The sequence below is a fragment of the Paralichthys olivaceus genome, chromosome 10 (assembly GCF_024713975.1).
Source record: "Paralichthys olivaceus isolate ysfri-2021 chromosome 10, ASM2471397v2, whole genome shotgun sequence".
Classification (NCBI taxonomy): domain Eukaryota; kingdom Metazoa; phylum Chordata; class Actinopteri; order Pleuronectiformes; family Paralichthyidae; genus Paralichthys; species Paralichthys olivaceus.
The window spans coordinates 13,435,862-13,449,577 of NC_091102.1; the positions used below are offsets into that span (position 1 = coordinate 13,435,862).

A 13,716-nucleotide genomic window follows, 5' to 3' on the forward strand; every position below is an offset into this window, starting at 1 on the left:
AACATTTCTCAACATACAGTTTATCCATATGACACAGACTGGGGGCTAAAAGAGTGATTATACTAATCTTATACAGCATCTGCACCCACACACTCACCAGAACACACACAGCCCACCCTCTGTCTGTATTAAATAGTTAATGAAGAATGAGACATGTTGGAGCCTTCATGTAAAATCTTTATTGTTGATCGTCAAATGCGAAAGATACTTTTTTTAATGGTGAGATAAGAAAATGGTGAGCAGGAAGAACAGTTAAATCAGCTCATTTAGAATACACAAGAGAATCATCACATTAGAGACCAAAACAAAAAAATCTGAAAAATGTCAAGGCCAGTTTTCTACTTCTTGTTGGTATAATTTTTCAACAGCACTCTCTGGATCACAGAGATGTTATTCACACAGTAACTTGGATCCTATTGTTCCTGCAGGCCCCTGTCTGGGTATGAGCTACACAAACAACACCAGTCAGTGGGTTAGTCAGTTATTCTCTGTCTTCTGCGATCGCAAAGTCACAGCTGAATGGCATATACAGACTGACATAGGAGCTCTTTCATAACTTACATTCCACATGAAGAGGGATAGTGGGGGGAGGAGCACAAAAGGGAGGGTTTGATCCAAGCTTCTCAGTGTGAAATTGCAGAAACAAAAAGGCCCGAAGCAAGATAGGTCTGACTTTATTTTAATACACCTTTTCATCACAGTACCATGAGAAAGGATTGTATTTAATGTGATCCTTGTGTTTCAAACTTTTACTAATATTAAGGTGTTTGGATAAAATTTTGGAGGTTTGTCAGGAGAATAAGAGAGATAAGGAGAATGTGTATCACAGAATCTTTTAATTGGATAATAATAGGGATTTATTTAAGTATGACTTGACTACAAACACCAATGGACCAATTTTGAAAATAGGGATATTAATCAATCTACTTTTGCAAAGGTCAATATTCTTCTCCGTCATCCTCATCTGCCATGTTATCAGCACCCACCTCTTCATAATCCTTCTCTAGGGCAGCCATGTCTTCTCTGGCCTCTGCAAACTCCCCCTCTTCCATTCCCTCCCCAACATACCAGTGGACAAAGGCCCTCTTGGCATACATGAGGTCAAACTTGTGATCAAGACGCGCCCAGGCCTCAGCGATGGCGGTGGTGTTGCTCAGCATGCACACGGCCCTCTGCACCTTGGCCAGGTCTCCACCAGGAACCACAGTCGGAGGCTGATAGTTGATGCCGACCTTGAAGCCTGTGGGGCACCAGTCCACAAACTGGATGCTGCGTTTGGTCTTGATGGCTGCGATGGCAGAGTTGACGTCTTTGGGCACCACATCACCACGATACAGCAGACAGCAGGCCATGTATTTACCATGACGGGGATCACACTTCACCATCTGATTGGCTGGCTCAAAGCATGTGTTGGTGATGTCAGCGACTGACAGCTGCTCATGATAAGCCTTCTCAGCGGAGATGACCGGAGCGTACGTGGCCAAAGGGAAGTGGATACGAGGGTATGGCACCAGGTTGGTCTGGAACTCTGTCAGGTCAACATTCAGGGCTCCGTCAAAACGAAGTGAGGCTGTGATTGAAGACACAATCTGGCCGATGAGCCTGTTCAGGTTGGTGTAGGTTGGTCTCTCGATGTCTAGGTTCCTGCGGCAGATGTCGTAGATGGCCTCGTTGTCCACCATGAAGGCACAGTCGGAGTGCTCCAGGGTGGTGTGGGTGGTCAGGATGGAGTTGTAAGGCTCCACCACTGCAGTGGAAACCTGGGGGGCTGGGTAGATGGCAAACTCAAGCTTAGACTTTTTGCCATAATCAACAGAAAGTCTCTCCATCAGCAGGGAGGTGAAACCTGAGCCTGTGCCTCCTCCAAAGCTGTGGAAGATTAGAAATCCCTGCAGACCAGTGCACTGATCAGCCTAAAAGGGAAAATTGACTTTGGTTCATTAAAATTGCATGAAGGCTTCATAATCAATACAGATTTATAAATTCAGTATCTGAATCTTCCTGCAGTGGCTCCCCTTTTCTTTCTTTCTTTTCTATGAAAACTAAGGTTAAGCTAAAATTGCTTTTGAGAGACGTCAACCTGTTAAATGCTAAACCTCACCAGTTTACGAGTCCGGTCCAGAACCAGATCAATGACCTCCTTGCCGATGGTGTAATGCCCTCGAGCATAGTTATTGGCAGCATCCTCTTTTCCTGTGATCAGCTGCTCAGGGTGGAACAGCTGGCGGTAGGTTCCAGAACGCACCTCATCTGGACAACAAAGGAATGACACACCAATTGATTTACTGCATAAGTAATCCTAAACTTGAATCATCCTTAGCAGCTTTGTATTGAGAATTTTCCACATTAAACAAAGGAATCTTCTTTTTTATAATGAAGATATGGTTAATTTAATAGGAAATTTAACTAAATAATTTCATCAAAACATCCAATCTATGAAACACATCAGTTATTATTTAAATAGCACTGACCGATGACAGTGGGTTCCAGGTCGACAAAAATCGCTCTAGGAACGTGCTTTCCTGCCCCTGTATCACTGAAAAAGGTGTTGAAGGAATCATCTCCTCCTCCACTGGTTTTGTCAGAGGGCATCTGTCCATCTGGCTGGATCCCATGTTCCAAGCAATACAGCTCCCAACATGCATTGCCGATCTGAGCCCCAGCTTGGCCCACATGAATTGAGATACATTCACGCTGTGTGAGAGTGAGCAATACTGTTTGGTTACCACAAGTATCAGCTTACTTTCAACATTTCTACTTCACAGAATCTTTTAAAAACTAAATACAATTTTCCACTTTGTCTGTTATGGACTGATATCCCACACTTTAGTTTGGACCCAGTATTTCATCTATATTAAATGATGCAATAAAGTTTTGCCTTGTTAAACTATATCTTACCATGGTTTAATTCTCTTCTCCAATGTCCAGGTATCGGTAGGAAGATGTATCACTAAAGGCAGCGGTGTTACTCAGTGCTTATATACCTGCAGCCTAAGGTGAACAGTGATTTGATCTGAGCTGTAATCAGAGAACCTACTGATGAGGCCAGGATAAGATCATCCGCTTGACTGACATAGATACAATGCATAAGGAGGTCACCACCCAAATCATTGTGCGAGTGTGTGAGTGTTTTGTTCAGGTGTGTATGTGAAAATCGGATTTCAGGAACCCCACAAGAAGGGAAGGTAACTTGATTTAGTTCCACTTGGCAGGTTCTAATGCCTGACTTTATGTTTTAGTTTCAGGAACTGTGTACTGATTTGGAAAAAGGTTGAGTTGAGGTATGGTGAAAACAATTATATTGCTTATTTTACCAATATATTATTGTCATGTTGTGGAAACCTGAAAATTGAATAGTTACATTTTTATATACTTTTTGCTGAATCTTTCAACTTGATGCTTCCACTTTCATAACAAGGACTCATCTGAGCAGAGATCAGGCACAATAAGATTCCTTATTGTTCATCTTCTGAAGAATATATGGTATTATCACACAAAATGCAAAACATTTGTCTATTTGGTAGATTTTTTACTATAAAACATGTTGCTGTATTAAATTCAAATACAGTGTTTGTCAAGCCTGCCACTTTCCCACACCCTTTTCCTAAGTTGAAATGAACAATAGGCGTAAATCCCCTGGGAGAGGAGACTCATTGAATACATGCAAATCGCCAAATAAGGCATCAGCTGACTAAATGGAACAAAGAGCAACTCCCTGAGTGGTTTCCCGACAAGCAACACAAACGTCAATCACAGAAATATAGAAGACATTAGTTTAGGCCCACCCCGGATATCTTTTTCATTCTATTCAGATTTTAAGCCCAGAAAGCCATTTAATACATAGTTCACACGTTTACAGTTCTAATCAACATGGCATTCATTCTGGTAGCATAGGGGTTGCTGCTTGCACAGTTGGAAGCAATAACCTAAGCTGTTGATATAATGACATGGCTGGAAGGCAGAACTCAAACAAGTCAAACCACTTACCAGTAGACATCCACTATAATATCAGAGTATCAACCACATGGGATTGTTGATTCAGTAAGATCAGTAACAAGGCTTCACACACAAACAATACACAACTGCCTCCTTGCTATAACCATCTTTACCTATCACAACGTGCAGAGTTTAATTAACGACTAAATTAACACTAAAATAAACTCTAAAAGAAATATGGTTGCGGTAGCCAGGAGGCTAGGAGTGATCCCATAGTGTCAACAGCACAGCTATTCATTATGAGGTTTGTTTCTCTCCTGAGGCTGTGTTGCTCATCAGTAACAAACATGGAAACTGACGTCAGTTTTATATTCTTTGAGCACTAAGCTCAAAAAGCAGTGTACTTTAAATTACATGCAATGTTATGACAAAGTTATATATTTTCACATTAGTGCTTTACATCAGCACTTGCAATATGTCTTATTACATAATGACCTGATTGTTTTCGATAAAAGCATGCATTAATTTTATAAACTGTAAACTACAATATATAGAGCCGGTTTCACTTGTGCTATATACAGGTATGCTGAAATATCAATGGGAAAGCACACACCTTGCTGCTGTTGTCTTTTGTGTGTAAACACATTTAGGTGTTGCCTGAGTCATATAAAGGTCTGACCCACTTCCATTGTTTGAGTGTATTTAAAGGTGCCCAGTGCCTCACAATGAAATCTTGGCTCATAGGAAAGAAAGAAAGAAACTGAGATAAAGTGACTCTCGAGAGTTATATTATTAACAATATCAATAACAATTTAATATTTGCAAATTTATTGAACGAGCTACCACGTGGGATTTATGCCACAATACATTTGAACGTGTTCACTTCACACAGAAAGCAGAATAGCTGAAGGTTGAAATACATACTAAAGTATTTTGCAGAAGCCACTGCAGTGACTCCTTCTCACATGACTTTCACACTGTCTCACTCGGTAACTGTAGTGAAACAACTACGACCTCTAGCTTTCAAACACTTTAGTGAAGAAAATATACTCACTGAAACTGCAGTCTGAGTCTGGATTGGTTTACAGGATGTTCGTCCCACCCACCACCCACACACAAGGAAATGTACTGCATAGGCGTGACCCTGACCACAGTCTTGACTTGCAATTTGTAATTTCAACTGAAGCAGGCCTCTGGGTCTGGGCATTAATAAGTAAAAGAGGTTTCTTTAAAGAGATTGAATAGGTAGGATTTCATAGGATGGATTTAAACATCAATACAAGGCAGTAAGTAAAGTGTAGTATAATGCACTGACAAAAAGCAAGGGTGATTATGGACTACATTTACAAATGAGTTGCTTTTTCCATGCGTTGCTATTGCGCTGACTCTGGCCTTAACTGTGCATGAGGGCAGTGTTCGTATGCAGGGCACTGACTTCATTTCTGGATAATAGGACAATTTATTTACAGTTTATGTGCAGTTTTATGCCAGGAATATATAAAAGTTTTGTACATTTACTGGTTTAGTGTTCTGTGTTTTAAAGGCAAAGTTCACCCCAAAAAATTATAATTCACTGATTATCTACTCATCACTATGGTGATAGAGAGGTGGGCGAGTGTTTGAGTGCACAAAACAATTTTGGAGTTTCGGGTGTAGACAGCATTGCAGCAGAAACCAATACAAATGAAGTAACTAGTAACCACTTCCTCAAATGTAAAAAAGCAACAGAAAAAAACACAACAAAACTCCATACTGTTGGTGTGGTGGCATTCATACCCATAAACCTCAACATTCAAATTTGGCTCATAAACAGCGTCATCACACAACTGCTATGATGTCCCTGCCTGTGACTGTGACACTTTAACTTCCTGTGGTAACTGTACATATTGCACAGTCTCTCCACTGGTGCTTATATTAATTTACATTTTTTTAATGTAATTTTTGTTTCCTACTTTTTTGTATATTAATACTTGCACAAATACACAACAGCAAATTCCTTGTATGTGTAAACCTGCTTGGCAATAAAACCCGATTCTGATTCACACCATGTTTTTAGCCTAAATGTCCGCTGTTATCCTCCTGCCTTAGATAATAAGTGAATTTTAATTTTTTTGCTGAATCATCCCTTTAAAGGTACAGTGTGCATAATTTAGTGATATCTAGTGTTTAAATTTGCATGTTGCAGCTGAACACCCTTCACCTCACCCTCTCCTTCCAAACATGCAAAATAACCTGTGGTAGCTTCAGTTGTCATAAAAACTCAATAGTTGTATATTTTGTCCAGTCTGGACTAATGTAAAAAAGATGGCGGCCTCCGTAGAGAGTAATGATCGATGTAAATATAAAGTATTTAAATATAAAGGGCCTTTTCTGGGGTAAAGAAAACTACAATTCATACAATTTAGATGGCACAAACTAGTGAAAACATCATGAGGATTATTCCACATTAAGATTATGCCATACCCTTTAGTTCCCTTTCACCTAAATCTTACACCCTGGACCTTTAAGCCTCTACTAAAGTAACCTATATTTTCTTGCTAGTGTCCCTGTGGTGTAAATTCACCCCAAACAACAGATGCTTCAAAAACCTTTGACCCACTCCTGTCTGCATGTGTTCTCATGCGCTTTGGATCAACTCCACTGCTTAGAATACAAAAAAAAACTGGAAGTGTGCCATGGCATGCGCACTCACAGTGCGCGTGCGCGTCCCCGTCAGATAGATGTCTAATGGGCGTGGCCTGCAGAGTCAAATACTTGAACCGCTCCTCACTCTACCGGCACTACTCCGTCACTCCGACCACATAGACGGCCGCAGTGAGAGGACACGGGCGCAGACTTAAATTCAACCAGCTGAAGGACTTTCTACCGAGAGGCAACAATGGTGAGTATGACTTGCAAAATAAGTTCCGCTGCAAAGTTGATCTTCCACGTGCAAACGTCCTTTGGGGCCGTATTGTTTATAGTGTGCGACATAGACAGTATTTGCATGCGCAGGGATAATGCGCCACACTGAGGGAGTGACGCAGCAGCAGCAGCAGCAGCAGAAGACCCCCGAGACAGAAATAGACCTGTGTCTCTCAGTGTCCCTCAGTGTCTCTCAGTACAGCTGAGCTAGCTGTTAATCTGGTTTAGCAGGTGGTGATGGTTCGTCTACATTTACAACACATCAGCAGAGAGAGAAAACCAGTGATGTGCTGTAAACTCAGTTTTCAGATTAAACACAAGAGAAATGCTTGATTGTCACAAATGGCAGTCTACAGGAGTCTCTGGAACTGCCTGATCTTTAAAGGCAACACTGGGCTTAGGTGTGTAAGGAATTTAGGTGTGTCTCATAGAAAAAAAGAGTTGATTGACAAAGCAGGAAATATGTTTCCCTCCAAACAGATGTGATGCATCAAATCATATCAGTTTGAATTTGGAGGGAAGAACAAACGTGTAAGTGACTGTACACCGTGGATCAGGCCTGTAATCAAATGTGATTATTTATAGTCAAATGGAACAAGTGAAGTTGATCTCAAATAACCTTTGATGCTAACTCTAATGTTACACACACACACACACACACACACGCACTTCTCTCTAAAGTCGCAGGACACTCATTTGCATAATGCATTCCCCAGCCCCTTATCCTAAGCTTTAGCATCACAACTATAATCCTAAACCTACAGTAATTCCAACCTTAACCTTAACCCTAAAAGTCTTCACCCTCAAACAGCTCTTTGACTTTATAAGGACCAGTCAAAATGTCCTCACAGATTCAAAATGTCCTCACACCACCATACTGTTGTGTTTGCACAGTGTAGTGTAAACACAGCTTGTTAGCTCAGTCAGTAGTGCCAAACTGAAGTCATTGTGTACTGAGTAAACTATGACAGTATTCCTGCCTTCATCAAATAGTCCTGATGTATAAAATCTTGTTTCTATATCGTTCACATGCCGCTCCCACTTTGTGTGCAAGGTTATTATTATGATGCTTGTGCAGTAGTGCAAGTCAGGTTTAACTTCAGTAGCATGCATAAAAAACCTGTTAGGATAGTTCTACATTTAAAGAAAGGGGTGGGGTGTGGGGGGTATGTCTGGATAGCCAGTCAGTTACTGTATATTCTGTGCATATGTGGTTCTAGTCAATCTTTACGCTTTGATGGAGCCCGAGCGTGACTGTGCACAAATGCATCCCTTGAGAAGGTCTGCCAAAAATGGGATAAACCATAATGACCCTAGAAGAACACTCCCTAATTGCTAAATGGTCTACTATGAAGATTCTTTTAGACTTCGGCTTTTGATGACTTTCTGTAGGTTTTTTCCAGTAAAATTCTCCAAAAATATGAATTGATAATAATAATAACAACATAACTTCCATAGCTCCTTTCAAAACAGCCACCACAAAGTGTTTCACAAAGAAAACCAAATAACAAGGACAATAAGCAAAATGAAATGATAACATTTCAAATCAAAGAAAGCAAATAAGATTTAAGATAAGATTTTTCAAAAGTACCTGCAAAAGAAAAGGATAAAATGAATTTATGAAATTCAACCACGTAATAGCCATTCTGCTAAATGGTCTTCTACAAAGCTTTTTACCTAAAATTCTTCCAATTAATAACAGATAATAATAATAACTTAATTTTCACCGCACCTTTCAAAACAGACAACAAGCAAAATAATACGATAACATTTCAAATCAAAGACAGCAATTGTCTGATCTAAAATCTAAGTGAGCAAATAATACAACATCATTTAAAAGTACTGGTAAAAGAAAAGGATAAAAAGAATTTGTGAAATTCAGCTACATAAAAAAAGCCATTCGTTCAGAATAATAGATACAGTGTATCTGTGACACAAAGTGAGCAGAATGTGAAGGGGTCTGACTATTTTCTGAAGTGACTGTATAATAAAACACTGAATATGTTTCGTTTTTGCTTGGACAAGAGTCTTTTAAACTATTTTCTATCCTCACCTTGTCTTTATGGCACATTACCTCTGTGTTCCTGTTACAGAGGCTAAATATACAGTGATGATGGGCTATAAAGGGATCTCTGTCCCCGTGTTTGCTGACCTGGAAAAAGCTTTTAACAAATTAATTGGGATTCTTTTCTCCACCATCATTAACCTTTTCTGTCTCTCGCTCTGTCTCTAACCAGATGCAGGGCATTTATTTATATCAGCTTCAATCTCGAACAAAACAGGAATCTCAAGTCTGTGAGGTGGATCCTCGGACACGTCCTCGCTGTCGTCATACGCACACTCACCCTGGACAGGTTTTAGGGGAGAGGAAAACGTCTTTGTCTTTTGAGTTCAGCCCTGCATTTATTCTTACTTACTCATAGTCATAGTACAAAACAATCATGTTATGTTTAATTATTTCCAACTTTATTGAACATTTTAAAAAGAAAGAAACTGTAAATCTGCCAGTGACCCGCTATTTTGGTGGCCTGCCTCAACAGTCAGTCGGATAGGTGTCAGGTTAGCATGAGCAACCTAAAATAGCTGCTTCAAAGAGCTCTACTAACCCAGGCCAGTCTGGTTTAGTCAAGATAACAGTCTCTTTGAATATGTTTTGCTATAAAGAATTGGATACATCTGAAAATCCTTGTTGATCAAGTGTGGATTCAATGAGGTTTGACGGACACAACCTTGTCCTCTGCCTCCCATCCCTCACCCACCAGCCCCTTCCCTTGTCTCTCTGATCACTGAGAAGGGGAACAGTTATTCAAAGGTGGAAATCTACCAAATGTGATAGATCGTCATTGTTTTATACAGTGGAATGAAATTATACATGTTTGTTTTTAACTGGATATGCTTCTTTAAACTCCTGATCCAAACAAATATCTTTTAGTCTTTAGATTCTGGGGGGGGGATCCAAATAATCACTGAATTGAGACTGAGAGTGATTTGGATGATTCATTCATTCATTTTACTGTTAAAGATAAATATTCCTAGTTACAAAACATATCTTCTCTGGTTCATATTGTAAATGGAACAGTTTATATTTAAGCACTGAGTAATTTTGACTAGTCGCCTTGAGGCTGTTAGTTGGTTTGTGATGGACACAAGTGAAGCTTTTTAACATATAAGTAAGAAATGCACAATATGGATAGAAAAGAACATCTTGATAGAAAAGTCGGTCACTTCATCACTCATGCAAAAATCTCTAAACAAATCCATTATTGCCATAACGGAGTCCATTAAATGGTCCAGTTCTACAAGTGATTTCATACAAATAGCTCCAGAGACATGTTATAAATTGTGTTACTGAACCTTCTCCAGGCTTCAAAATCTAGCCATATAAGTAAAAGGTACTTATTTTATTTCTCAGATTTCGTTGAGACTGAACTGTTACCAGCATCTTAGATAGTCTGAACTGATGCACAAGTTTGAGGAAAGCCCAGTGCATCTTTTTATTCAGGTCAACTTTATATCTTAAATGTTAAACTCAAAGCTTAACCTCCATCTTGGTTCACGAGACTCAGTCACATGAATTTCAGTGACAGCTGCAGTACATGTGACGATTCCCCTTTACGTGTTTGCTTCCACCTAGTGGCTCTGTTTGTAAAGCACTCCTTTGTATTTCTACAACTGTTGCTTTTTATCTGATTATTTCTCATAAAATGTTTGTATTAACATTTTGCCATTCATTGCAATCTCCCTTTAAAGCATTAGACAGCAAACACTAGTTCCCAGTGTTCAGTCTTATTTACCCTCTCCTCTTCTTCTCCTCCAGCGTGAATGCATCTCTGTGCATGTGGGCCAGGCTGGCGTCCAGATGGGGAACACCTGCTGGGAGCTCTACTGTCTGGAGCACGGCATCCAGCCGGACGGCCTGATGCCAGGCAGCAAAACGCAGGGAGGTCACGATGACTCCTTCACCACCTTCTTCAGCGAGACCGGGTCTGGGAAGTTCGTCCCCAGAGCGATCTTCGTTGACCTGGAGCCCACTGTCATCGGTCAGTGATGATGTGGAGTAAAGCATTGTTTTGTCTTTAGGTAACAGGAATGATTTCTTAGGATGATGGTATCATCTTTTGTGGCACAATGAGGTCACTGTGTTGTATCACCGTTGCAATCTGTTGATTTTGAGTATAAATCATCCTAATGATCTATTTATCTGATTATCCATCGTAGTAGCATTCACAACATATAGAACTCTAAAAATCATCTTACTTAATTTTGAAAGTGTTGGAAGCCAGTATATACTGTGGCAGAAACCACAAGCTACATGGTAATGTGTTACAAAGACGATGCAGTTAACAGTACTTGTCAGCATAAAGCAAACTCTTCCAAGTGAATTAAATGAAAAATACATTGTCCACATGTTCCCTTTTCATGCCTTACTAGCTTGGTGGAATGCTTTCTGCATCAATAGCACTTTGCAGTTGAATACGTTTTCTGAACTCTCACTTTTGTCTTGAATTTTTCCAGATGAGGTGCGCACAGGAACGTACCGTCAGCTCTTCCACCCCGAGCAGCTGATCTCTGGAAAGGAAGATGCAGCCAATAACTACGCTCGTGGACACTACACCATCGGCAAGGAGATTATTGACTCTGTTCTGGACAGGATCCGTAAACTGGTAAGGCACTTTATGGGTATCATGCACATGTCTTATCCGGCTCTAAAGGTAGAAGCATGCAAACGTTGCACCTAGTCTTAAAGGTATATACAAGAAATAACTTTGATGAAGCCATCTCAGTATCTTGTTATGTTTGAAAACCATTTTTGTGTCTGTAGGCTGATCAGTGCACCGGTCTCCAAGGCTTCCTGGTCTTCCACTCATTCGGTGGAGGCACTGGCTCAGGTTTCACCTCCCTGCTGATGGAGAGACTTTCTGTTGACTTTGGCAAAAAGTCTAAGCTTGAGTTTGCCGTCTACCCAGCCCCCCAGGTTTCCACAGCAGTGGTGGAGCCTTACAACTCCATCCTGACCACCCACACCACCCTGGAGCACTCCGACTGTGCCTTCATGGTGGACAACGAGGCCATCTACGACATCTGCCGCAGGAACCTTGATATTGAGCGCCCATCCTACACCAACCTCAACCGCCTCATCAGCCAGATTGTGTCTTCAATCACAGCCTCACTTCGTTTTGACGGAGCTCTGAACGTTGACCTGACAGAGTTCCAAACCAACCTGGTGCCATACCCTCGTATCCACTTCCCTTTGGCCACGTACGCCCCGGTCATCTCTGCTGAGAAAGCTCACCACGAGCAGCTGTCAGTGGCTGAGATCACAAATGCCTGCTTTGAGCCAGCCAATCAGATGGTGAAGTGTGATCCCCGTCATGGTAAATACATGGCCTGCTGTCTGCTGTATCGTGGTGATGTGGTGCCCAAAGACGTCAACTCTGCCATCGCAGCCATCAAGACCAAACGCAGCATCCAGTTTGTGGACTGGTGCCCCACAGGGTTCAAGGTTGGCATCAACTATCAGCCTCCGACTGTGGTTCCTGGTGGAGACCTGGCCAAGGTGCAGAGGGCCGTGTGCATGCTGAGCAACACCACCGCCATCGCTGAGGCCTGGGCGCGTCTCGATCACAAGTTTGACCTCATGTATGCCAAGAGGGCCTTTGTCCACTGGTATGTTGGGGAGGGAATGGAAGAGGGGGAGTTCTCAGAGGCCAGAGAAGACATGGCTGCCCTGGAGAAGGATTATGAAGAGGTGGGCATCGACTCGTTTGAGGAGGATGAGGAAGGAGAGGAATATTAAACAGGCTCAGCTGCCATTTGCCAAATACTTACATGGACATATTGAGTTTTTGAAAGGAATTTTATGTTGGTCCAAATTTTGAGGTATTTGGTTGGTTGTTCACGTTGTTTTTCATTGTAAAATCTTTTTTCAGCCTAATGATCTGAAGTGATATCTTTTTGTGCCATGATCCTATATGTTATGTTTGAAATCTGTTCTGTTGCTCAGTTTATCTTAGTCCCACATAGATTGCCTTCTGTTTTTTTTTATTGAGTATCAATTAAATTGAAAACTTATTACTGACTCAGAAATTATTTTGTTTTTAACTTAAGGGTTCAGTGTGTAGAATTAATTAACATCTAGAGGTGAGGTTTCATGTTGCAGCTGGATACTCCTCATTTCACCCTCCCTTTTCAAACATGAAATAGAACCTTCAGTTGTCATGAAAACTCAAAAAGTTTGTCCAGTTTGGACTACAGTAAAAAACATCATGGCTTCCATAGAAAGGACCCCCCCCCCCCTCCATTTAAATATAAATAGCCCATTCTATAGTAAAGAAAACAACAATTCATACAATTTAGATGAAACACACCAGTGAACACATCAATAGGATTAATTTGTATTCAATTTCTACCAAAAATTCCTTTTAACTAAATCTTACACACTGGACCTTGAAATCATGGAAAAATACCAAAACACCAACAGAAGATTTTTCATGTCTTGTATTTGAACAATGCATAAACTTCTGATCATGATAAATATTGTGAAACTTGTGTCAGTGGAGACTTTTTTTTTTTAAACATAGGTCCCATGTCACAGAAATTCCCTTGTTACAGCAGCAGATAATCAAAAACTAGGAGATGAGCAGGTAAGTACAAAACAGATTAATAGGCAATAAAATGTGTGTATGTATATATATATTTATATAACTACATATCTCTATTTTGTATATATACCGGCTAAAGAATTAAAAACAATTCTCCATATCTTTTAGCCTTTTAATGTGGTTTGAATTTCTAGGTATTTAAGAATTTCTATGAAATTAACACAAATCCATTTTTCTCATCAAAAACTGAAATCAATCTTTTAAAAACAAAAGC

At 40.5% G+C, this 13,716-nt stretch overlaps 2 protein-coding genes across 2 annotated transcripts; one reads left to right on the forward strand and one right to left on the reverse strand.

Moving 5' to 3' along the window:
* Positions 1–164: 164 nt before the first annotated feature.
* LOC138411915 (tubulin alpha chain-like) lies at positions 165–3,000 on the reverse strand. Its single transcript, XM_069533500.1, has 4 exons — positions 2,899–3,000; positions 2,472–2,694; positions 2,102–2,250; positions 165–1,913 (listed from the first exon to the last, which is right to left on the reverse strand). The coding sequence occupies exons 1-4, from the start codon at positions 2,899–2,901 to the stop codon at positions 939–941; spliced, it is 1,350 nt and encodes a 449-aa protein (XP_069389601.1). The 5' UTR covers positions 2,902–3,000; the 3' UTR covers positions 165–938.
* Positions 3,001–6,656: 3,656 nt separating this feature from the next.
* On the forward strand, positions 6,657–13,389 carry LOC109631286 (tubulin alpha chain-like). The gene is made up of 4 exons (XM_069533499.1): positions 6,657–6,817; positions 10,658–10,880; positions 11,356–11,504; positions 11,663–13,389. The coding sequence occupies exons 1-4, from the start codon at positions 6,815–6,817 to the stop codon at positions 12,635–12,637; spliced, it is 1,350 nt and encodes a 449-aa protein (XP_069389600.1). The 5' UTR covers positions 6,657–6,814; the 3' UTR covers positions 12,638–13,389.
* The last annotated feature ends 327 nt before the right edge of the window (positions 13,390–13,716 follow it).